This window comes from Emydura macquarii, unplaced genomic scaffold (assembly GCF_026122565.2).
Source record: "Emydura macquarii macquarii isolate MOO-44397 ecotype Brisbane River unplaced genomic scaffold, CSIRO-AGI_Emac_v2 contig_1043, whole genome shotgun sequence".
Lineage (NCBI taxonomy): Eukaryota > Metazoa > Chordata > Testudines > Chelidae > Emydura > Emydura macquarii.
Window position 1 is genome coordinate 718,629 of NW_027131180.1, and position 26,842 is coordinate 745,470.

General features: G+C 40.4%; 1 protein-coding gene across 4 annotated transcripts in view; it reads right to left on the reverse strand.

The window, feature by feature from the left end:
• MAP7D2 (MAP7 domain containing 2) overlaps positions 1 to 26,842 on the reverse strand; it is a 142,285-nt gene that overhangs the window by 52,869 nt on the left and 62,574 nt on the right. For all 4 annotated transcript variants that reach the window (XM_067545003.1, XM_067545004.1, XM_067545002.1 and 1 more), the window contains exons 2-3: positions 8,978 to 9,055; positions 5,252 to 5,415 (exon numbers count right to left, since the gene is read on the reverse strand). In XM_067545003.1, the coding sequence (XP_067401104.1) occupies positions 5,252 to 5,415; positions 8,978 to 9,055 (242 nt within the window). The remainder of the gene's footprint in view (positions 1 to 5,251; positions 5,416 to 8,977; positions 9,056 to 26,842) is intronic.

The window sequence follows — 26,842 nt, forward strand, 5'->3', positions numbered from 1 at the left end:
GAATGGGGGCAGGAGCCAGGGCCAGGAATGGGGCCGCGAACGGAGCTGGGATGCAGGTCCAGGAACAGGGCCGGGTCCTGGGCCGCATCCAGGAGCCAGGGTCAGCCAAGAGTGGGGTCTGGGGCCCAGGATGTGGTCAGGAACAGGGCCTAGACCTGGGACGTGGCCAGGAGCGGGGCTCGGGCGTGAGGCTGCAGCCAGGGCTGGAGCAGAGATGGGGGAAAAGCAGGGCTGGGTGGCGCTTCCTCTTGGCCTCGGTGAGGACTGGCCCAGGCCTCGCCATGTCCCCCTGAAGGTTCATCCATGCCCCTCCTATGGGGACACCCCCCCAGTTTGGGGACCTCTGCCTTAAAAATACACAAACCATTCTACCTACCATTGCGAAGGGAACAAGGAATAAGAAAAGTCAGAACAGCTGGGACTTTCACCACCTACTCATCTTCAAAAGTTCTTTTAAATACAAAAGAGCTGAGCAAAGGATTCTCAGCCCTACGAAAGGAATAAGCCTAATAGAGATTGTTGAGAGCCACTCCTCTTTTTTAAAGGAAAAAAAAGTTCTACAGACTCAACAACAACAAATATTTTCTACCCAGATTCTCATGGCTTATTCCACCACAGACATGCATTGAGATCTTCCTGGTACATTTTCTGAAAATATTATATGCACGTTTACAAGTGGCATGCAAGTGAATGCACTTCTCTCCTTGAACATCATGAGAGGATGGTTACAGAAAGGTTTGTGAGGGTGTATGTACTTAACCTAATGCAAGAACTCACATAACACAAGAACTAGGGGTCACTCAAAGAAATTAATAGACAGCAGGTTTAAAACAAACAAAAGGAAATACTTCACACACTGCACAGTCAACCTGTGGAACTCATTGCCAGGAGATGTTGTGAAGGCCTAAATCAGGGGTGGCTCTTTGCTCTGTGCATTGTATGGGGTGCCAAAGTGAAATTGACAAGCTGCCACTGAAATTGACAGATCAGCAGGAGTTTTCCAGGAGGGTAAGAGAGAATGGAAAAGTGAAATTGACAAGCTGCTGCCTAAATTGACAAATCAGCGCGAATTTTCGGCAGAGGGTAAGGTAAATGTGGCTCTTTGCGATATCTATAGTTTTTTTTGGCTCTTCATCTCTGACTGGTTGGCCACCCCTGGCCTAAAGTATAATTGTGTTCAGAAAAGAATTAAGCAAGTTAATGGAGGATAGATCCATCTCTGGTTACTAGCCAAGATGGTCAGGGATGTAAACCCCTTGCTCTGGGTGTCCCTAAGTCTCTGACTGCCAGGTACTGGGATCTAGACAGAGGATGCATCACTGCTAAATGCCCTGTTCTGTTAATTCCCGCTGAATTATCTGGCATCGGCCACTGTGGGAAGACAGGATACTGGGTTAGAGGGACCATTGACCTGATCCAGTATGGCCAGTCTTACGTTCTTATCCTTGCCCATTTTTTTTTCAGATGGATCACCGATATGTACTTCCAGCTGCATCCAATTAGTTTGAAACATTTTTGTTGATCGTATCGTCAGAGCAATGAAGTAAGTTCAGAAGGAGAGGTCTGGAGAGAAAACAGGAGCAATGCTTAAGATGATTCATATGACATAGGGGTGGGCAAGCAGGGCGGTCGCCCTGGATTCCAGCTTCCAGGGGTGCCAAGCTGCTGTGCCACTTGGCTTTGTTTACTTTTTGCTCCACCAATTGACCGGCCAACCATTCTGTATTTTTTGCTCTGCTGCTCTGGCAGAGCAGGGGTGAGTCAAAAACATTTTTTGCCCTGGCTGGCAAAACAAATATGGCTGCTCCTGGTATGATGCAATAATTTTTTTTAAAAAATGAAACAAATCATTTCCACAGACAGTAGCGCCACAGAGAACCAGATCCTAGAATCAGGATATCACAGGTAAAGTAGGACAGGCCAGATTTTGTTTTCTCTTTTAAAGTTAAAGTCAGGACAAAATGTGCATAGACTGAAAGAAGAGAACTGGACATAAGTTATTTTGATTTGGCATGGAAATGTTTTCTCTCTTTTGCAAAGGTGTTTTAGCCACAGGGAAGGGAGAGGTTATCAAGACGCTCTAGAATGTCTGTCTTTACAAGAGTTGAGATTCAACTATTCTAGCAACATCAGCATCTTCCCATGACATCTTTTTTTAACCTCCCTTCCCCCGTTTTAAAAAACATTTAATTCTTAATCAGCTGCAGCGGCAGTGCTGGTATCTACTATGACCCAAGCCATCTTCAACCCCTGCCCACGTGTGAACAGATAATAGTAATAGGAACCTTATTATGATTAACAGCAGCAGGATAATAGTGGTGAACTTAAGTGTTAACGTGAAATCCTGGAGCTGCATGCCAAGCTTGTGGCTTTTTGTTTTCAGAATACTTGGAACTTTCACACTGTATTTTAAAAGTCTGTAACCCTTTATGGGTTACTAAAGCCTTCTTCATGGGACAGAACTGCAGTGGTCCACTGCACAGGTTACTCCAAGATGTGAACACGCCTCATTATATCTTGGAGTGCTAACTTTGAAACATTTTTAGATTGTTGCAATTTCCTATTTTGAGGAACTCTTGTTTTTCTGTTTGTTTTTATTCATTTCTATGTTTTTCTTTCAGATACTTCAGTGCTTTGAAACTGCATAAAATATTGTATAGTTTTTACCTGCATTGTTTTACCTGCATTATTTATCAGAAATCAGTTGCTGCTTTAACAATGAAAAAACCAGAAAACAAGTTAAGAGTTTTAAAGCAGTCTCATTTCATGCTTGCCTCCTATGTCGCTCACCAGTCCATAAGGGTGCAGACACACACATGCGCACACTGCGTTTAGAGAGCTACATTAGAAATTAGGCCACTGCCCATCAGAACAAAAGAACAAATTGAGTACTAACTGACCCTGTCAGAGAGTGCGTGTGAAAGTGTACACACAAGCTTTTTAGGATACTTTATCTCTTTTATTCTAAACATTGGTATTTTCAGTTTGCCTATATTATTTACATATGTTCCACTGAGATTTCCTGTTTTTGTTTTGTGATATGGTAGGAAAAGGAAATATTAATTTGGATTTACAAAAATGCTTCAACTTTCAATGGACAGTGTAAAGAAGACATGAAAAAAGAAACATGCCATTTTCTGACTCTTCCTCCTCATCCTGGCTATTTTTAAAAACTGACTCTTGTAATGTTACATTAACTGGTGCTTTATTAGTTCACACTGAAAGCCCTAGCTATTTTAGCAGAAACATCCAGCTAACATGGGGTTTTTACTCAAATTTCACGATAGAGAAACGCACTCTTCCCCAGCTAGAGCGTCTCTCTGGAGGAACAAGAAGTTTTTGGGATGGAAGGGCAGTAGAGAACTTATGTGGATAGCAGTAAACTGCAAGGCAGCTTGTGGAAAGCGCATTCTGCAGCTAAACATTGCATGGCTGAGACTGTGTTGCAGGGATCAGTAAAGACTGTGGTTCAGATTTTCAAGGTCAACTAGGTGATTTAGACATACAACAGTGGTTAATTTTATTGCAAGTTGTGTATCTAAAATCCAGCATACAAGCTTTGAAAATCTTTGCCTGTCCTCTCTGCTGGTTAGAAGCCACTTCTTCACTGAACAGCTGAAAAAATATTTTTGAAGTGCTTAAAAATATTACATTTCAGTGGGAAGCAAAGGGGTTTGTCTGCAGCTGCCAGAAGAATGGAACAACAGGTGACTTTTCTTGCAGGTGGCAGGGGAGCAGGGAGGAAAGGAGGTATTTGTTTGCCTCAAAGCTTTTCACAGAAAGCTTCGGGGCAGGTCATTCCATTGCTTTCCAGATTTCCAAGAAATGCTCAAAAATATGTATGACAATTATCCTAAAGGGCAAATGGATCAAGCAAGTTTAAGATTAAATAAAATCAGTGGCACAGAGCCTTAGGAAAAGAAGTGTTCCAATTGTTTGCAGAGCTACATTTACCTGAACACAAAGAGACCATGGATAAAGTTCAGCTAGAATTTGTTGATTTACAATTCTCTGGTTGAACACCCACAAAGAAAACCACTTGAAGTTCTATAAATGTCTCAGAACAAGTGACATATATCCAGAGTTATGTAAGAAAGCTTCTATTTGAGCTATATTCTTTGGAAGTACTTATATTTCTTAACAGAATTTCTACTATGAAATTGAATACATCAAAACACTGCAGTGACCAAACATAGGAACTGTGATACTGGATCAGACCCAAGGTCCATCTTGTCTACTATCCTTTTTCTGGCAGTGGCCAAACAGACTTCAGTTTCCACTGCATAATCTGGCCACTTCACAGATACAGCAGAATATCCACATTTAATATTTGTATTGCAATATCATCTTAAACCCACTGTGCTGGGTGCCTTATAAAGCACACAAAACACCACAGTCTCTGCCTCAAAGATGTCACAATCTAGTTTAAGACAAGATGCAACAAGTGGTGAAACAAAAACTGAAGGAGAAAGAAGGTGACAGTGACAGAGAGGCATGGTTATGTAGACTGGATATATGCACAATTTGCAGGCAAGGAAGGGTTTACTCATTAGGAGATATTAATGGTGACAAAAATGATCAACTTTCAGAGATGCAATTCTAGTTTTCCCATAAATACTCCTTCCACTGCAGTCCCCAGAGCATTTTGTCTCTGTGCAGTTTGCAAAGTACTGTATACCATCCACAGTGCTCAATAAAACAAACACAACACACAGAGATACATATAAAAACAAACTTCATGCAATTCTCTGAAATCCTATGCAAGTATTAGGCACAGCTGTTGGCTACCAGCCTGTAGCCAGTGTGGTCCTTACTGCAGCAAAGGCTGAACCTCAATGCCATAACAACCGGATAGCTAATGTCAAAGCATAGCCATCCCTACCCTACAGCCATGCTACCTATGATGGCTGCACTACATGCAAGGTTAAGAGTTTGTCACGGTTATTTTTAGTAAAAGTCACAGACGGGTCCTGGGCAATAAACAACAATTCACAGAAACCCATGACCCGCCTGTGACTTTTACTAAAAATAACAGGAGGGGAGACTGATAGCTCCAGGGTCCTCCCCCGCTCCCGGTGGCTCAGAGTTGCATTGCCTTCTGCAGCCTTTGGCAGCCGACAGCTCTGGCCCACCACCCCAGGGCACAAGGCTGAAGCGGAAAATGTCACAGATATCTCGGAAAATCACGGAATCCGTGACCTCTGAGACAAAAATCTTATCCTTAACTTTATGCCATACCAGTGTCTCTCACCTCCTCTTCTCTGAGCTTCTGTTTCCTCTTCTCTTCAACAGCTGCTCTCTTCTGCTCCTCTCTCTGTCTCTGTTCCTCCAATTTTTTCCATCGTTCTTCAATTTGCTTTTCATACTGAAGTTTTGCTCTTCTTTCCTTCTCCAAGATTTGCTGCTCCCTGGCAGCTTAGATAAATAAAAAGATTAAATTTAACTTGATTGGATTTTTTTTCTACTATAAAGTTATTTATCAGTATGAGAAAATAGGGAGCAAAAGTATACCAAAGGCCAATATGCAGGACACACTGGTACAACAAAATCAAAGCACAATGTATAAAAATACCCTATGCACGTAAACAAGAAAATTAGCAATAATCTAATTAGTTTAATAAATAACACGTACATCCTATGTTTGCAAACTGGCAGGTATTCCATTTCTTCCATAAACATTATAATCAGACTAACAAGTGATCTGCATTTGTATACGTTAGGAGTTCCTTCATAGCTTTATGGCTAAATTCTTTCCTGCATATACATGCCTCCTGTGGCTTTTAAAGGGAGTCATGTATATGAAGAGAGCAGAATTTGATTTTTAGAACTCCAAAGGTTAGTAGTTCCACTTTTTCCTTATTTTGCAGTATCTTCTTTAAAGAAAGAATTTAAATAGCTGTCAAAGCTTCATGGAAAGATTTGAGCAGTGGGCTATTCTAGTAATAGTTTTTTATATTTCAGTTACCTTGTTTGTCCCCTCTGGCCATCTGTATGAAGAACGTTTATTTTTGTTGTTGAGTTTGTCTCAGTGGCTTGTTCTACATGAAAGTCATAATCCCCTTTGAGATACTAATTTATTGCTATGGAAATGATGACTGCAACATGATAGACGGGATTGTTACTTCAAATGTATAGAGGAACAAATAGCAGGAGGGAAGACAATAAATTATTAAGAAAGCTATAGTTCTCATGCAAGCTTTTAGGTAAAAGACAACAAAAATAATTCAGAATCGATCTGAATGTATGAGAGTGCGCACATACAGGTACCACACAAACTTTAACATATATTATACACACACTAAAAGCTACATTAACAGAACATTATTAAGGTTGAAAAATCATGCATCCAGTCCCATACTCCTCACCCAGTTGGTCCCCATCTCCACACCTCAGGCTGTTCCAGTCCCAGGCTCCCTGTCCAACCATTTCTGGTTCCATCCCCCATCTCCTTGTTCCAAGTCTCATTGCCCAGCCAGTCGCAGGACCAGCTCCCCCTCCCCACTCCTCATCTGATCAATCTCTCGCCCCCAGCCCCCCTCCGGCCTACATGCCATACTTCCATCCCCATTGGCTCTCAGTCCCAATCCCCCTCCTCAGGTTCCTGATTCAATTCTAGTATCTGAATAACTCCCCCCTACACCAACTCCTTTTCCAGTCTCTTTGCCCAGGTAGTTCTAGCGCCCCCTCCCCACCGAACCCTGGCTTCTTATCTTGTGTATCTCCCCTCCTGTCCCTGCCCCACTGGTTCTCACTCCAAATCTCCCTGTCCACTAGTCCCAGTCTCCACACTTGTCTCCTCATCCAACCTCAGTCTGCCCACCGCTTCGCCATTTCCTACCCCAGATCTTAGTCCCGGTCTCATCTAGCACTTGCTCCCAGCCTTAGTTTTCCTCTCCCATCTCTGTCACAGCTTGTATTCATAGTCTCCCCTCCCCTCCCCTCACAGGCGCCTTGTCCCCATCTACTCCCCCAGAAGTCCCAGAACCCTGGTTCTCATTCTCTCTGCATTAATCAGACACCTTTGTCCCCCACACCAATCGCAGGTATCAAGAGCACATTAGAGAGAGTCTCTCTCCTGTTATTTCAGGTGCCCATATCTGGCCTGCCTGGCCTGCAGCAGCCCAGAGCTACAATTGCAAAGAAAGCCCTGTTGAGACCAAGTTCCAGCCTGCTCAGTGCATACAGAATCTTTGGGGAATTTATCAACTAAAAGTCTCTACTGAGCACATGCAACATGTGATTCTTCAAAGGCTTATAACCTGGCCAGATTCTGGCACATTTTCACAAGGACAGGAAAGGGCACATCCCTGACAATGGGTATATCTACACTGCAATTAGACACCCATGGCTGGCCCGTGCCAGCTTACTTGGGCTTAGGGGCTCTGGCTAAGAGGCTGTTTATTGTGGCGTAGACATCTGGGCTCAGGCTGGAGCAAGGGTTGTAGGAACCCGCAAGGTGGGAAGGTCCTAGAGCTTGGGACAAGCCAGCTGCGGGTATCTAACTGCAGCGTAAACATACTCACAAAGACCACACCCCTGCCAAATTTCAAGTCCCTACTCCAAAGAATGGGGGCACTGCAGCTTTTCAAAGGGAAGGTCACCAAAAATTTCTGACATTAACAAAACAACATTTTTCCGTAGTCTCATTCTTGGAAACACCTGAATCATTTTGGTGAAATCTTCCAAAAATACCTGTATGGTGGGGCGGCTGCCCCACACTAGCCTGGAAAGGGTTAATAAAGCCCTAGGGAGACTGCACTAGGAGCAGCCAATCAGGGCCTAGGAGGCCCTATATAGGCAGCCAGCAGAGAGGAGAAAGGGCAGTCACTCCCAGGAGCTCAGGAAGGGAAAGCTGGCAGCCCTGCAGACTAAGAAAGGTCAGCATGTGGGACGGAGCAGTGGTTAGCTCCAGAGAAAAAGCAGCTGAGAGCCTTGAGGTAAGGGCCAGACAGTGGACTGCAGCTGCCACTAAAGAAGTGGCTAGACTGGGACTGCAGAATCCCCTGGAAGGAGGGAGAGCCCAGATTGTGGCATGGCTGGAGGGATGTATCATGAAACGGATGCTGCGGGCTTCGGAGAGACATAGTTCTAAAGTGGCGACATAACAGCGGGTGAGACACAACAGCGTGGGGGCGCTGGGACCTGCAGATCTGATTCCCTGGACTAACCAGGAGAAGGTGCAAAGTGGTGAGAGGAACCCCATTACAACCTGGCATGGAAAATTTCTGCCCAAATGTTTAAAGTTTAGCAAAGTTATAAGCAACTGAAAGCAGGTTGTTTTAAGAGGATGTGTTGGGCAACCTTATTAACAGACAGTGCTACTTGCCCTGCCTATAATAATAAGGGAGAGAGAATTATTCAGAATTCTCTCTCTCTCTCTCCACTTCCCATGAGGTGTAAATGGTTCTTTAGAGCATTAGAAACTACACCAATGAGTCTGAAAATAATTTTTGCCTCCCATGACTGAAAAATGAATTTGTAAATTTTTCATTCATTTGACAAAGGCAAAGAAAATATCTAGTTTATGCCACTCTCACGAACACCACTTTAATTTTAAAAGAGTGTTAAACACTCAGGCTAAAATCACAATGCTGCAGCCAATCAAGCTTCCATTTTAAATATTCAAGGCTTGACTTTGATAGACTTGTATATATCAGCTTCCAAAAAGTCAGTATCTCTCACACACACACTCATGTCAAAATATTCAATAGCATATTTACTGAAGATTACTGATTGTTAATGCAGAATGTGAAGTACTGTACACTGAAATCAATTGAAAGAGTCCTAGAAAATTACATTCATTATCTATTTGAAAATGAATTAGATTCAGCAATTTAAACCATTTCTAGATGAGGAGAAAAAAAAAACAAAGGTAGACTGAAATATAACATTTAAAATTCAAAAGAGGAAAAATGTGATTATTTTACTTTTAATAATTGAAACTCCACTAAAACTCATATAGCATTCAAAAACTTACCTAGGTATTTTTCTCTTTCTTCTCTTCTTTCCTTTGCTAATCTTTGTCTTTCATCAGTTTTTAGAAATCCATCCACAGCTAAAAAGAGGGAAAAAATGAATTTTAACAATAAAACTCAAGAAGAGTCCAAAAGAACCAAAAAATTAGTGCATTTTTAAAAAAAATTACACCATACACTCATGGGTTATTGTATGGTATCAAGGATTTACTTTTTTTAAAGAAAATAACTCCTTGCTATGTCCTGTGGAATTCAAAGTAAAGTTACTCACTGTAAATAATGAAGCCTACACTGTACATTACTTGTTCAGCGTAAGGTTAATATTCAAAGAACCTCGTTAGAAATTCTGACCTGCTGGCTGGGAATCTCTCCTCCGCTGAGTACACTAGGAAGGGTAACCAAATTTATAAACACCGGTCCTCTTGTGTACATACTTTTAGTTTAAAAACACCTAAAATCTTTATTGCTATATATTCAATACCATTAACAGGCCTGCTCACAAATCCTTGGTGAGGGTTGGGGTGTTTCAGTATAGCAATAAGACAACAAGTTGTCTTTCCCCACCTGGCATAGGCGATTTGTGTGAGAGACCTTCAAGGTTTTAGAAATCATTTAAAAATGTCAGTGCTCTTGCAGCGGTAATACATCAACAAATATTGAAGACTTTTTTTCAATACTTTAACATTCACTTGAAATAAATATTCACAGGAGCACACGTACACTTGTCTTAATCACTGCCCCAGTTCATTTTGATGGACTAGATGACAGTGGAGGTCCTTTCAACATAAAGTATTTTGCGATTAAAACAATGTCGGAACACATTCTCTGCTTACATTTTGTAGTTTTGGGCAATGCTGCTCAAGAGGTAGAAATTAAAGCACATCAACTGAAACATAGCGCAAGTTTCTAAACTTAATGTACTGTTGCCACTTTTCCTGACACCAGTGTTCTGTTTCTGACACAAATACTGCACTCTGCCAAGAGACAGTAGCTGTCTAAGCCCTTGTAGACTGGCTTCCCAATGGAAGCGAAAATCAGGGATGTGGACTCCGGGTATATCCTCAGTGTAAATTGCTTTACTTAAACTCACATACACAAGTCATATACGGTATGTCCATAGCAATCCACTCTTTCAGAAATCTGAGCCCACACATCAAAGTCCAGTTCCAAGAAGCTACTCTGTCCCCAGAATTAAGCAGACAGCAAACTCTCTGCTCTCTGCTGCAGCTTCTGTCCAAGTACTACTGCATAACAAGATAATACAGCATTTCTTCAAAGGCTAAAAACTTTATTGCAATATAAGGAAAAGAACTTGTAAGATTATGCATCACTTGGCCATGTGATGACTCCCGCCATAACAATACACAGCAATTTACAAGATCTGCCAAGAAACCATGACATACGCATTTCTATTCACAAGATTTAACACTTCTGAAACGGACCTGGAAGGAATACAAGACATACTAGAGATAGTCACACAGAAAGTATCTGAGTTTTGTTCACGTTATTTTGGTACAACGCTGACGATACCCCCAGTTCAGCTAAAAGAAATTAAAATTTTTCAAATGCTGGTATGTTGTCGAAAATCTTCCATTTAGCATCAAGAAACAAACAATGTGCTAAGTAGAGATGGTCATGGGTTTTTTTTCCCCCCTAAATTTTCCATGAGAAGTATTGACAAAATAATTGTTAGTCAAATTTTTTTCTGTACTTCTCTTTTTTTTTCAGGGTTTTTCATCAAACTGAAAACTCAAGATCAGAAATGTTTTTGGCTTTCAACCAATGAAAAAACTTGTCCAATCCAGTCTTTGTATGAATGGCAGGAATTTTGGGGTTTTTTGTTTTTCAATATAAATAACCCAATAATTTCATCAACAAACAATATTTTCCATAGAAATTACTATTTTGACAGAAAAACCAAAAATGTTTTTCAGTAAAAAAAATTATTAATTAAGTTTCAGCCAGGTCTTGTTCCAAACATATAAAAATCACAGTATGTTATTTGTAATGAAGGGGATGTTGCTAATGTGGATAATAGAGTAGTTGCGAATATCAATATTTCAGCATTCATTTGAATCCAAAAATTCTGATTGCACACTATGTTTACATAAGGTTATGGTAGTGATTTTTTTTTTTAATTCAAATTATATTTACTTAAGCTTTACATGTGAGACATCCTGAAAGGTTGGCCAAATGTCCTTTATCAAAAAGATTTACAGGGCATTTGCAATGCACTGGGAGTTTAATGATCAGCAAACTTTGTAAGTATAAAATAGGTTTGTTGTTTTCTGGGCAAAAGTTTAAAAAGAGAGCCAGACCTACTTTGTTTTGTATAGTATGGAGAGCCTAATGGGTTAAATTTGACCCATAATATGCAATTTTTATTTTATTTTATTTTTTTTTTTTTTACTTAGAAGATATAAATTAAAGATATAAAGAGATTAGTTGGGAACCATGCACTGGCCAAATTAAAGTAGAATCACTTTTCAATGAACCTCGACTGTTACAAACACTGTTTATTCTTTTTTCCTTCTTTGCTTAGTTACAACTGGCTCTGTAACCAGGATCATTCTCAGTCATGTTCAAAGAGAGATACAGTTGTGAGAACAGATTCTAAATGGTCCCCTTTTGATTCCTTACCACATTCCAGTATATAAGAAGGTAATCCACTACTTCCCTCCTCTCTTTGCTTAATTTCTACACTGAATCTGTGATATTTAGCGAATACATGAATTTAATTGGAAATAAAATGCAACCCCCCAAAGGTCTCCAATTATGTTTAAACCTTTTTAAAAAAAAAAAAAAAAAAAAAAAAAAATCAACAGAAGTCCTGTAGCACCTTAAAGACTAACAAATTTCTGCGGGCATAAGCTTTCGTGGGTTGCAACTCACTTCATCAGCTGCATCTGACGAAGCGGGTTGCAGTCCACGAAAGCTTATGCCTGCAGAAATTTGTTAGTCTTTAAGATGCTACAGGACTCTCGTTGTTTTTGCTGTATACAGACTAACATGGCTACCCCTGTGGAACCTAGAAAAAATGTTAATCCATCTCCTAACAAACTGCATGGAAATTCACAAAACAAGGCTCTTGTATTGTGTTAAACACAGCCCTATTATGAATAGGTCATAAAAGGGATGCTTACCCAGAAGAGATGAGGTCCTAAATATTAGGAGCATTTCAAGGTAAACAATCCTCCCAAATGTATTTTGGGAAGAGCCCTTATCTCTAAATTAAACCAGAATTTAGTTATTAATTAAACACATCTTAGTTATATGCAAGGAAGTAAATTAATTTAGAATTTTAATCTCAAAATCTGGGAATATTGGTAAAGATTTCTATGTCCTGATTACATTTATGATTTTGGATTTTCTAGTTCCAAAATTCAGGTTCTTGTCCATAATGGACTTTAAGTTAAAAGAAGTTCCTCTTGGGAGAGCAGAATCACTGAACTCTTACGTAAACAGGACAGGCTCATTTGAGTTGAGATCAGAATGCTTCTGCATTCATGACCTTTGGGTGAAGACTAGATCTCTCCAGTGAAGAGAATCAGTGAGATTCTCTTAGGTGGAGAGAACAATGAACTTGGATTTTGCAAAACTTTTTATGCAGTATCTTTCCATTCAGTTGTCCTGAAGGATTGGCCCAATTATGAAAAGGGATTAGTCTCTGATTCTAGTATCTTCCCATTGAGCAGTCTGAAATTTTGGGATATACTCAAATTTGATTGCAGGTAATAAATGCATCAACTGGACAAAGCTGAGTGTCATCTCATGTTTTCTATTCATCCAGTAGATGGCAACCATGCTTTAGAAAAGTTCACCTTTTCAACAGTTTTCAAGCCTTTGCTTTTGGGGTTCTTCAATTTCTTCTTCAGCATTAGTTAAAATATATTCTAACAGAATTGTCTGAAAAGGCTATTGACTCAATTTTCTGTTGCTACTACTTCTTGAACCATTTAACAACACTATGCTGTAACTTGGTGATAATCTTCTGGAATTCTTCTTAATTTTGAAGTTAAAGCTTTCTTCTTCTTCCTTCTGCTTAACTTTAATTTGAGAAGAGTTTATCTCATCTTTTTCATAAGAGTAGGAAGTTTTCCCCAATTTGATTATACTTTTAAGCAATTTCCAGGTTCATCATAAAATCATAATCCTAATGCCCAATAATTAAAATATTCTGGTTATTTTAACCTTGTTCTAAATAACTTCAAAATATTAACAGAATAAGCAAAAATTCAAAAAACTTTTGTGATCTAATATCAAATTCACAATGTAAAGTAGCAATTTTATACAGCATTCCCACAATCAGTAGTATGTGAACATACATTGTCACCATTAACTGTTATACTAATACTTCAGTACTATTCATAGACTGGTAAAAATATTTACTTACAAAAATAAAAGATAACAAATTTAGCTATATAAGACGACAAATATTAGGTTCTCTTACAAGAAAGGAATTCAAAATTATCACCTTAAAAATTAACAGAAAAGACCATACATTTCTTTGGGCTCAATAGTTCCTTTTTTCTCAGGATGCTATGACATGCTGCCTTAGAAAAGAAAGAGCTTTTCTGAAGAAAAAGATACCAAGAACTCCCAAGTCAACAGAAGGAAAGGGGAGACCACAACAGGTCATACTGAAAGGTGAACTGTCAGGCTGGATGGAGGTTACTAGTGGAGTTCCTCAAGGATCGGTCTTGGGACCAATCTTATTTAACATTTTCATTAATAATCTTGGCACAAAGAGCAGGTGTGCGCTAATAAAACTGCAGATGTTACAAAATTGGGCGGTATTGCCAATACAGAGGACCAGAATATCATACAAGAAGATCTAGATGACCTTGAAAACTGGACTAATAGAAATGGATGAAATTTAATAGTGCAAAGTGCAAGGTCATGCATTTAGGTACTCTTGGAGGCCCAGTACAATTTGAGTTGTTTGACCACTGTGCTACAGGCCTAGCATAGCTTCAGTTGCTTGCTTAGCTATTCTGACCCCTGTAGCATGACATCTTCCAGTTGGCAGAGATGAATAGGAATACTGAGTAACCTTGCAGATCTCAGTTTCTGCATACCATGACACATAAGACAAAATACACAACATGTATGCTTGCAGCTGCACATAGAGAACGGTGATGGGAACAAGTTATCCTTGAACGTCTGGGGGTACACTTTTTCACTGCCAATGGGCATATTTTTACACCACCCCTCCTATCACCAGATGTTGTTTTGACAACCCCAATTATTATGATGAGATTGGAATGTAGTGAAGAGTGAAAACCCAATGTAGGTAATTAGTATATATGATAATGAGTAGAGAGGTCATTAGGTGAAAGTTGTTTATGGAAGGGTATAAGAAATCATTATTTAGACAAAGGGGCACGCTCCATCAACACCTGACTCCACAGGAGATGCTGCTGGTTGGACTAGAGGCCATTGACTCCCTGCGGGGGGCCCCTGAAGAAAGCCGTTCCTGTCTATAGCCTTCTAAGTGACTGCTTAGCTCTCCAGGCTCAGTGAGTATGATATATTGTAGTTTATTTTAGGCTTTGTATTCAATTAGTATATCTATAGAAAACTTTGCACATTAAACCTTATGGATCTGCAAATCGGGCACACCATGTCTCACTGGTATTCACACATCACTAAGTGTCCAGTATCAACAGGTACTAGCAACAAGAATGTTTGCTATAAGCTGGGGACTTATCAGGTGGAAAAGACAGAGGAGAAGAAAGACCTATGTGTATGTCTTTTTACAGGATGACTGAGTCACCAATGTGATGCGCCAGGAAAAAGACTAATGCAATCCCAGGATGCATCAAGCAAGGTATTTCCAGTAGAGGGAGAGAAGTGTTATTACCATTATACAAGCCACTTGTGAGACCTCATTTGGAATTCTGTTTGCAATTCTGGTCTCTGTTTAAGGAAGATTAATTCAAACTGGAACAAGTGCAGAGAAAGGCTACAAGAATGATCAGAGGAGAGGCAAGTTACAAGAGGAGACTTAAAGAGTTTGGCTTGTTTAGCCAAACAAAACAAAGGCTGAGGGAGATATGATTGTTCTTGGTAAATTCATCAGAGGGATAAGCACCAGGAAGAGAGAGGGGTTATTTAAGTTAAGGATCAATGTTGGCACAAGAAAAAAATGGATATAAACTGGCCATCAGCAAGTTTAGGTTTGAAATTAGATGAAGCTTTCTAACCATCAGAGGAGTGAAGTACTGGAACAGCCTCCCAAGGGGAATAGTGAGGACAAAACATCTAATGCAGTGTTTCTTAACCTGGGGGTTTAGAGGGGTCGCAAGTGCAGAGCTGGTATTGGGGGTGGCAAGAAAGGCAATTGCCTGGAGCCACAGGGGCGCCATGAAACCAAGTTACATGCCTCAGCCCCGTGGGGGTGGGATTCAGGCTTCAGGGGTACAGTAGTTTGGAAAGGTTAAGAACCACTGATCTAATGTGTTTCAATACTGAGCTTGATAAGTTTATGAAGGGTATGATAAGGTTGCCTACAATGGCATATGGCCAATCCATGATTGCTATTAGAAATATCTCCAACTGCCAGTGATAGGACACTAGAGGGGGATGGCTCGGAGTTACCACAAAGAATTCTTTCCCATCAAAGTTTTGCACACATGCTCAGGGTCTAACTGATTGCAATATTTGGGGTCAGGAAGGAATTTTCCCCCAGGTCAGAGTGGCAGAGACCTTGGGAGCTTTTTGGTTTCCTCTGCAGTGTGGGGCCCATGTCATTTGCTCGTTTGCTTTAGATTAAATGGTGGATTCTCTGTATCTTGAAGTCTTTGGAGGACTTCAGTAACTCAGCCAGAGGTTATGGCCCTTACACTACAGAAGTGGGCGGGTGAGGTTCTGTGTGCTGTGACGTGCAGAAGGTCACAGTAGATGATCATGACGGTCTCTTCTGGCCTTAAAATCTATGGATCTATAATCCACTTGGCTCTAAAGCATAGGAACATTTGAAACACAATATTTATTGCTAAAAATTCTGTAGGGAATTTCAGTGCTTTGAAAGAAAAAGTGAGAATTTAGCCATGAAAAATGAAAATATTGCCTTTCTAGACTACTGAACTCATTTGTAGTTGTGACAGGCTGTAGCCCATGTGCACTCTTATGGTGTGATTTGTGTATCATTCATGTTCACCCTTATAGTGTAACTGTGTATTGTTTGATGCAACGTGTGTCATAGACGGTGTTTTTGGAATGCTCATGACATACTGAACATTGTTATGGTAGTATGTTTCCTGCAATGTCATACATATGTGCAGATATGAAACACTGCTATACAATATTCCCAAATGTGTATCTCACATGGCTTGAATAGATCTAGGCAAACACCAAGCACAGTGAAGGTTCACGCCTTGCAGAGGCATGCATACGGGAACAACGGACTGGCCTGAGCACCTGATAAGGCAATGCTCAGTTGGCTCAAGTGGAAGAAATCATGCCCAGTGCCAGACACAGCCAATCAGCTGAGCCCGGGGATAACGAGGAAACATGTAAAAGGCAGAGGCGTCTTTCTCTCAAGAGCTCTCCCTTGGAATCAATCTGCAACACAACATCGACACTGACTGACTGCCCAGCCAGCCTGTGGGTAAGCTAACATTACAGACTGAAAAGCTACTGAAATATTAAGTTTAGTTTAGGATGTGAATGACCTTTTAGTTATTTGTGATCCAATCCTTGATTCATATAATCTGACAAAGTCTTGCTGTAGTCAAACTTTGTTTGTTTTATCTAAAGCTCTGTGTGTGTGTGTGTGTATAAAGACTTCACTTGGAGTGACAGAGCTGGTGCATATCAATTTCTTTGATAAATTGATGGCCAAATGTAAAGGAGCTTGCAGGGTACAGTATACAGCACTGAACCCTGTAGGACAGCATTTCCCAGGGTTGCATCTGGTACTGGGGGTGTTTTCTGGGGGTAAATCCCAGGAATGGCTGGCCAAAAGCACTCCTTCACTAGGTCAAGGACCAGCAGGAGGCTGGGTGTGGGCCGATCCAGAAGTGGGTGGGCTGCACAGCAAAGCAGAGTAAGTCAGGGCCCAGGAGTGAGGGATCAGGGTGACACAGCTACACACCAGTCCAGATTGCATGGCCGGGGAGGGGGGAAGGAAACATCACAGTAGTTCCTATTCTTGTTCCATAAATTCAGATCCTTGCACTGTAGGATTCATGACTGGATATCAAATTAGTAACCTTGACTTCCATAGACACTATTAAGAGATCCTGATTCCAAATAAATATCAAGGTGTAGATTACACAACAAGTAGGAAAGAGTCTTAAAGTAGCCTTGAGATTTAAATTTCTCCCCGAAGAATAATAATTGTACTGATCTACAGGATTTAAACACAACGCCTTATAACTAAGTTGCTTGGTGCCCAATTCAATTGCTTGTTTTTCACCAAGAGAACACTAATTGTGGGGAAATAGCAGCTGCATTTTGAATGTTAAGGCTGATTTAACAAGCACCAGCTTATCAAAGCTATTTTGTTGTTGCTTAAAGAACTAACCTTGAACTGATAACTGTCTTGCTGTATACTTCCTAAAATCTGTATTTGATTAGATTTTAGTGAGAATTCATTGTTTGACTTTTGTTCTATTTTACTGCTAAATGTAATCCTTAAGTACTGCTGAGAACCAGCAAATTTGTTAAATCACTGTTCTGCTCTGCCTGGTCCTGTATCTTATATCCCTCCTCCAGCTGAGTGGTTATTGCATGTGCGAGTAAAAATTACCTGCTGGTGAGTATGACAGAGTCTTGCAATATCCTGGACAAATCTTACTGAATTAAGTCAAACCCTATTGAATTATATTTATGCATCATTGTGGGCCAAGGACTGTATGTAATTCCATGGGGGAAAGGAATCCACATTCCTCGAGGAAAGAAGAACAGTGCTGTGCTGGGTGATTAGGCAAATTCACTAAGCTTGTAACACCTCCTGAGAACTACCACCACCTGAAGAGAGGCTCTCAGATACTGGTTCAACCTGGTCTCCAGAGACTAACAGTTGAAGAAACAATTTTTGGATAAATAGCCAGAGTTTAAACTGACTCACTCTTCTTTCTGACCCAGTAAATGGATAGTGATGCTGATCAAAGGGGAGAGCAATCCGCAGGGAAGGCTTGGAAGGACTTTGGCCCACTGAGGCCCCAAAAGATTGTGTGCTTCTTCTGAGCAAAAGGAGTGTTGAACGGGGACCACGGGAAAACTTCTGGGTGGGGTTTAGAAGACTGTACAGTTAGAGCCCTTGCTGGAGTCGGGGGGGGATCTCTGGTAAGAACTAGAACAACTGTAAAGTTCCAGAGGAGTAGCTGTGTTAGTCTGTATACAGCAAGAACAACGAGAGTCCTGTAGCACTTTAAAGATTGACAGATTTAATTTCTGTAGGCATAAGCTTTCATGGGCTGCAACCCACTTCGTCAGATGCAAGAAATAGAAATCAGATAGGGGGTATATACATACATCCAAGGGTAAGGAACAACAATGCGGAGGGTAGGTGTTAGCAAAGTCCATTCAGTTAGAGTAGATGAGGCCTATTCACAACCACTGATTAGAAGGTGAGAATGTGTGAACTGTGACAATTACTACTTGTAATGAGAGAACCATTCCAAGTCCCTATTCAATCACACACGATACAATTCTGCGGTGACATGGAATCCTACTTTCGCCGTTTCCGACTCAAGGAATATTTCCATCACACCACTGAACAAGACACTAACCCACAGATACCTTCCTACCAATGTTACAAGAAGAAGAATTCTGCATGGACTCCTCCTGACGGTCGAAACAACAGACTAGACTTTTACATAGTGTTTCTGCCGACGTGCACAAGCTAAGATTGTAGACAAGCAACATCGCTTGCCCCTTAACCTCAGCCATGCAGAACGCAACGCCATCCACAGCCTCAATAACAACTCTGACATTATAATCAAAGAGGCAGACAAAGGAGGTGCTGTAGTCATCATGAATAGGTCCAATTACGAACAGGAGGCTGCCAGACAACTCTCCAACACCACATTCTAAAAGCCACTATCTACTTAAGAAACTCCCTAAAGAAACACAAACAAATCTACACAGACACACCCTCTGAGCCCTGATCAGGGTTATTCTATCTGCTACCCAAAATCCACAAACCTGGGAATCCTGGATGCCCCATCATCTCAGGCATTGGCACTCTCACAGCAGGACTGTCAGATTATGTGGACTCTCTCCTCAGGCCCTATGCCACCAGCACTCCTAGCTATCTTCGTGATACCACTGACTTCCTGAGAAAACTACAGTCCATCAGTGATCTCCCAGAAAAACACCATCCTAGTCATTATAGATGTAGAAGCTCTCTACACCAACATTCCACACAATGATGGACTACAAGCCATCAGGAACATTTTCCCTGATGATAATATGGAACACCTGGTAGCTGAACTTTGTCCTGACCCACGACTACTTCAGATTTGGAGGCAATTTATACCTTCAAGTCAGTGGCACAGCTATGGGCACTCGCATGGCCCCACAGTATGCCAACAGTTTTATGGCTGACCTAGAACACGGCTCCCTCAAAACTCATCCCCAAGCACCTCTCCTTTACCTATGCTACAGTGACGACATTTTCATCATTTGGACCCATGGGAAAGAGTCCCTTGAAGAATTCCACCGTGATTTCAATAATTTCCACCCCACCATCAACCTGAGCCTGGACCAGTCCACACAAGAAATCCACTTCCTGTACACTACAATACAAATAAAGGATAGTCACATTAATACCACCCTATACCGAAAACCAACTGACCGCAATACATATCTTCATGTCTCCAGCTTCCACCCTGGACACATTACACGATCCATTGTCTACAGCCAAGCCCTAAGATACAACCGGATTTGCTCCGATCCCTCAGACAAAGATGAACACCTACAGGATCTCCATAAAACATTCTTAAAACTACAATACCCACCTGGGGAGGGAAAGAAACAAATTGACAAAGCCAGAGGGGTACCCAGAAGTCACCTACCAACAAAGAAAACACCAGAACCCCACTGGCCATCACCTACAGCCCCCATCTAAAATCTCTCCAACACATCATTAAAAATCTACAACCTATCCTAGCAGATGATCCCTCACTCGCTCAAGCCGTGGGAGTCAGACCTATCCTTGCTTACAGACAGCCCCCCAACCTGAAGCAAATACTCACCAGCAATTGTACACCATACAACAAGAACAATAACCCAGGAACCTATTCCTGCAACAAACCCCATTGCCAGCTCTGCCCGCACATCGACTCTAGTGACACTATCACAGGTCCTAACCACATCAGCCACACCATAAGGAGCTCATTCACCTGCACATCTACTAATGTAATATACGCCATCATGTGCCGGCAATGCCCCTCTGCCATGTACGTTGGCCAAAATGGACTGTCACTACTCAAAAGAATAAATGGATACAAATCAGATATAAAAAAATGGTAACATCCATAAACCAGTTGGAGAGCACTTCAATCTCCCAGGACACTCTGTAGCTGACTTGAAAGGTGCCATATTTCTACAAAAAAACTTCAAAAACAGACTTCAGCGAGAAACTGCAGAGCTGGAACTCGTATGCAAACTTGACACAATCAAACTGGGTCTGAATAGGGACTTGGAATGGTTCTCTCATTACAAGAAGTAATTGTCACTGTTCACACATTCTCACCTTCTAATCAATGGTTGTGAATAGGCCTCATCTACTCTAACTGAATGGACTTTGCTAACACCTACCCTCCGCATTGTTGTTCCTTACCCTTGGAAGTATATATATACCTCCCTATCTGATTTCTATTTCTTGCATCTGACGAAGTGGGTTGCAGCCCACAAAAGCTTATGCCTGCAGAAATTAAATTTGTCTTTAAAGTGCTACAGGACTTCCGTTGGTTTAGTATAACTGTAGGTTCTCTTATTTTTAAATAGGTTCTTTTTAATACTTCTACCTTAATAATAAACATGTCTGCTTAGACACAACTGTGTGGTAACAAAGCTGTGGCAATTACACTGTGTACCATCTCTGAGGAGAAAAGCAGGGGCAGTCTGAATTTGTTGGGTGAATTCACAGTGTAGGCTGTGCAGCCGGAAAATATTGGAGTCAGACGAGACAGGGGGGATGGCTGGAAAGCCAGAATCCGAAGAGCAGGTGCCCTGGCTGGTTCACCGAGCAGGGGAAACAGGTGCAGTTGCCCTGAACTGTGACAATGTCAATCTCCGCAGTAGGAAGAAAATATCCTGGCTTACAACAAGTAGAATCTGCAAATTTCAAGAAAATGCACCAAACAGGGCAGGCAAACCTCTCAGCCGCCCAATAAATTCTTTCCTGCCTTTGCACTTTTGCCCTGGCTTTAGTTGCAATTAATATCACTCAAATTAGCACAAAGGGCACTTGCTTGTCCATAACCCTATTCAACACAATGTTTCCCCCCACACACCCAACCATGTTGAGATTGTGTTGTCATCCAACTGGCCTAGTGAGCTAATCGCACCAGTGTTGAATAGGCCAATGCACTCTTTCCCTCATTCTACTCAACCTGTCAGAGTAGCCAGTTAGGGAGGAAACCTCAGCCAGTTTAAGAACCACCATAGACAAAGCTGAGAGGGGAAAAATGGATTAACCTACAGTGCAGCAATTTCTTTTATTTATCATCACTGTTTTGGTTTATCGACATTTGCCTGTCAGTCGGATTGCTATTTTACTCCATTTGATAACCTGACCAGAGACTCCAATCCCATTCTCACTGAAGTCCGGGGGGAGGGGGGGGGGGAGGGGAGAGAATGTTCTCATTTTCAACAGGAATCACTACTATGAATTTTCTTAATTACAATTTTTTTCAAATACATGTATTTAGGAAGATTTAACTACATGGAAAATTTCCAGAGTTATTAACAAGTCATTTTTGAGTTAGAGGGAGACAAGAATATTAGACAGAAGTCAAAATTGCAAATTTCCAATTTTAATTACCTGTAATTAAATAAACGGTTTTAAAGATTTTCTGTAAAATTTGCAGAAACTCTCCTTTACCTTCACAGTAAATCTAGCAGTTTTCAAACAAACAAGTTTTCTGATCCAGCTGTTCTAAGGAGTGGTGGAAATCAGGGCTTTATAATAGCATCTAGTTGCAATTCTAACTGTGATGAGGCTACTGCCTTCTCTAACAGAAATTTTAAAAATTGCCCCCACAATATTAACCAAAATTTATCACACTGTAGTATTCACTATGTTCAGGTATTGAACTGTGTACATCTCCATTTCTCACTGAATGAAAAAAGGAATTTATTTCCAAAAGAAAGTTGTTCACTAATGACAGTATTTTGAGAATAGATGTATTGCACATTTAATCCCTGCACCTCAGGAAAGTTGCATCTTCATATTCTGCCCTAAGCAAATGAACTATCAAAAAATTAAGTGCATGATTGCTACTTGCTCATATAGTCTCTTAAGGCACATCCATCTTTTAGAACAATACGAATGGAGGTCAGCCCAAGTCAACATCTTTCAGGAAGGGGAAAAAAAATCAATTGCTTCAGAGGACTAGAATAATTACTGCTTCTAAGTGATGATTTGCTTTTCTAAAAAAAATAGCACAATTTAGCTAGGGACCAGCAGGATAGAGGACTGCTTATTTTTATATATTTTAAATAAAAAAACCTTTAAAAATCACTCAGAACCATCAAGTTGTGCACACAGCCTATGGAACCAGATGTTATTGTTATCCTTGTCCCTCCTGCACTTCAAAACGCCCTCTTATTTTTCTGTTACTCACTCATTGCACTTGTCTTGAATCAGACACCAATCCTGCGAAGATTTATGCATCTTCTTAATTTTATGGCCTGTATGTAATTCCAGTAACTTCAACTGGACTATTCATAGCGCATAAATTAATCAAGTATGTAAGTCTTTGCAGAACTGGGGCCTTTGATTGGAAGCTCTTTTACATGTCCAAGCGGAACTTAGCACAAAGTGAACCCAACCCCGAACAAAGCCTTTGGTCTCTACCACAGTATAAACAGAATAATATATGTGAAGGATGCAAAGGAAGGTATCCAGCAAACCTTCTTAATGTGGCTGCTCTGGTTTGCCTTGTGCCAACATGGCCTTTGAAGAAAAAGCCTCAAAGAAGGTCAACTTTAAAAAAAAAAAAAAAAAAGAAAAAAAGTTTGTAAATATAGTTACTTTGTCCAAGAAACCTAGTGGAGTACCTAGAATCACACCAACTTGCTTTCTATCTCGACTTAAGTCTGAGCCTCAATAAAAGCCCTTTTAGAACATGCACTTGAGTATAGCAGAAATGTGTTATCTGCAGTGCAGATAAATTAATTTTTAAATCTGGAAATATTATTTAAAAACAACAGCAACAGTTTTACTATGCAACTTAAGAGTTCATTTCTTCATGTTAAACATACTCTAAACATATTTTGACTTAAGCAGTCAGGTTTCACAAAAATCAAACAATTTATTACATTTTTATTGTTGCTTATTAGTACGTAACATGTAGGGGTCTCAACCAAAATCGATGCCCCATTACTTTGACTCCAGTGTTTTGAGCATTACGATGGAAACTGTAACTCCACATCTATCTGTTAAAAACTGCTTGTTATCAGGGTTAATTGGTTCTGCCAGCATATAGTACTGGACATCATGTAACCCCCTGCATCCACATTTTGAGGAAGGAGGAGAAGGGGAAGAACAATTCTCTTCGCTTGTTCTACCATTTTCTTCACTGCAGCAGACTTTCAGGATATAGCTACAATATGTGGGAGGCAGGGAAGGGCAAGGAAATCATGCTGCTGTTCTTCTGGTCCAAGAACCTAACAGCCTTACTGGAATCTCTAAAACCAGTGCATTCTGTAGTTTTGCGCAGCCCTCATGTGGACGTAGGAATGATCTACAATTGGACGTGCAGAATACTTTTACATTGTATTTATAGTTCTGTACAAACAACAAAACACACTTATGTATCTCCCTTTCATAACTGCTTCTGATAGTGTAATTAAACTGACCAATAGCCTATACTTGTTCAGAGGGCGACTGATAAAATCAAATGTTCTCTATGCATTTTTTTTGGCTGGAGAACCAGGTTTCATTGTACTTCGCATGATGACTCTTAATTACTGGCAGCCTCTTAACCGGAATATTTCTCCTCCACATAGAACATAGGAAAGCTTGTCAATCTAGTGGTGGCAGGAAAATTCTAAGATTTCAGTACACTGGAACCCTTTTTAAAATGTTGTCATCACAGTAAAGAAAAAGGTAGAATGATTTCCTGCTGCTGGGAAAAGCAGTTTATGCTCGCTCTAGATATTACTGAACCACCCCTTACAGGAAATGCTTATAAAAATCATTTAATTCTTCATTATCTGGAGACACCACTGAGGTAATTTCTGTACAGAGACAAAAAATCCTGGGGAAAATATACCCAGATTTCTTAAACTCTAAGGGTGTGTATTACACACAAACTGGAACAGAATGAACTAAATCAATTTTAATTCACAGCTTTTGTTACTTCTGAGTTACTTAATTTCAGTGACTTCAGATTAAGAGAGAGAATCTGAAACCAGAGTGTCCACACACAGATTTACCTGGCAATAACTAAAGGTGTGAATTAAATCCAGTTTAGTTCATTCTCTTCCAATTAATGTATAGACAAGCCCTGAGGATATCTAAACTGGAACCATGAGTGGTATTTTTAAAATGCATTAACATGATGGAGAGAAGTGCATTAAACACCACTTACTACCCTGTGTAGGCAAAATCAGACACCTAGTTTAAAAATATGTTAGCTGGTCATGGTGAAACACACCATTACTCATTTTCCCAGGGTAGACAAACCCTCAATTTCCATCTTACTTCAAATTACATAAATTGAACTGGTTCATGGAGGACATTTTTCAAGAGCAAAGTAAATATTTACAGAAACATGCAGTTTAATATGACCTGTCAAATAACATTGCCTCCTCCTTTCATTATAGTTATGAGAGAGAATTTTTATATAATGGAAAAAAACCACAGCTTTTCCAGTCCTTGGTCCTCTTTTCTGCAAACTCACGTGGTGGCACATGCATTCTATTATGGCGAGTTTATTTCAGACAAAAGAAACCTAGTTATGCAGCACCCCTTTAAAAACATTACCAACACTAACTGTTGGTTAGTGACCTTTTGCCCAGCTGAATGAATTTTCTTATTGGACAGGATCAACCTTTCAAGTAAAGCACTCAGGGTCCCGTTCTTGCCCCCTACTTTAGGCCAAAGTCAGCAAGATACTTGTCAGTTATGGAGCTAGCTGCACCTCTGCTCCCCCTTTTTGGTCTCTCTGAGAACACCTCTCAAGTGATAGGCCTCTTGGGGTGGAATTCCCCATGTATACCAACCACTTATCACCCTGCAGATCTAACAGGATTACGGGCACATATTTCCTCCCTCTGGAAACCTGTGACCAGTGACAGAAACGTAAGAATAGCCATACTGGGTCAGAACAATGGTTCATCTAGCCCGGTATGCTCTCTTCCAACAATGTCCAATGCCAGATGATTCAGAGAGAATTAACAGAACAGGGCAATTATCAAGTGATCGAGCCTGTTGTCCAGTCCTAGCATCTGGCAGTCCGAGGCTTAAATAGATAGTGACCAACAACCTCTTAAAGTATCGTTATTCAATAGTTTAAACACAGAATGAGAGAGAAAAGGATTTTAACAGCACAAATATCCTATATTTAGATTTTAGTAACATTTAATTGTGTGCCTCACTATAACCTAAAATAGATAGGCTACTTGCTCCAGCATCCTCTGTAAATGTCTCTTAAGTGAAAGTTGCTCGTAAGTGACTTTTTTAAGTACATCAGAAGCAAGAAGCCTGCTAAACAACCAGTGGGGACACTGGATGATCGAGATGCTAAAGGAGCACTCAAGGAAGATAAGGCTATTGTGTAGGAACTAAATGAATTCTTTGCATTGGTCTTCATAGGTGAGGATATGAAGGAGATTACTAAATCTTAGCCATTCTTTTTAGGTGACAAATCTGAGGAACTGTCCCAGACTCAGGTGTCATTAGAGGTGGTTTTGGAACAAATTGATAAATTAAACAATTAAATTAAACACCAGGACCAGATGGTGTCCACCCAACAGTTCTGCAGTAACTCAAATGTGAAATTGCAGAACTAACAACTGCGATATGTAATCTAGAATTTAAATCAGCTTCTGTACCAGATGACTGGAGGATAGCTAATATGATGCCAATTTTTTAAAAAGGCTCCAGAGGCGATCCTGGCAATTACAGGCTGGCAAGCCTAATTTCAGGACCAGGCAAATGGTTGAAACTATAGTAAAAAACAGAATCATCAGATACATAGGTGAATGTGATTTGTTGGGAAAGAGTAAACAGTTTTTGTAAAGGGAAATCACTCCTCACCAATCCACTAGAATTCTTTGAGAGGAATAAGCAAGCATGTGGACAAAGGTGATCCAGAAGATATAGAGTACTTAAATGTTCAGAAAACCTTTGACAAGGTCCCTCACCAATGGCTCTTAAGCAAAGTAAGCTGTTATGGGATAAGAGGGAAGGATCAGTAACTGATTAAAAGATAGGAAACAAAGGGTAGGAATAAATGGTCAGTTTTCAGAATTGTTCAACATATTCATAAATGATCTGGAAAAAGGAGTAAACAGTAAGATTTGCAAATAATACAAAACTACTCTAGATAGCTAGGTCCAAAGCAGACTGCAAAGAGTTACAAAGAGATCTCACAAAACTGGGTGACTAGGCAACAAAATGGCAGATGATATTCAACATTGATCAGTGCAAAATAATATACATTGGAAAACAATCCCAACTA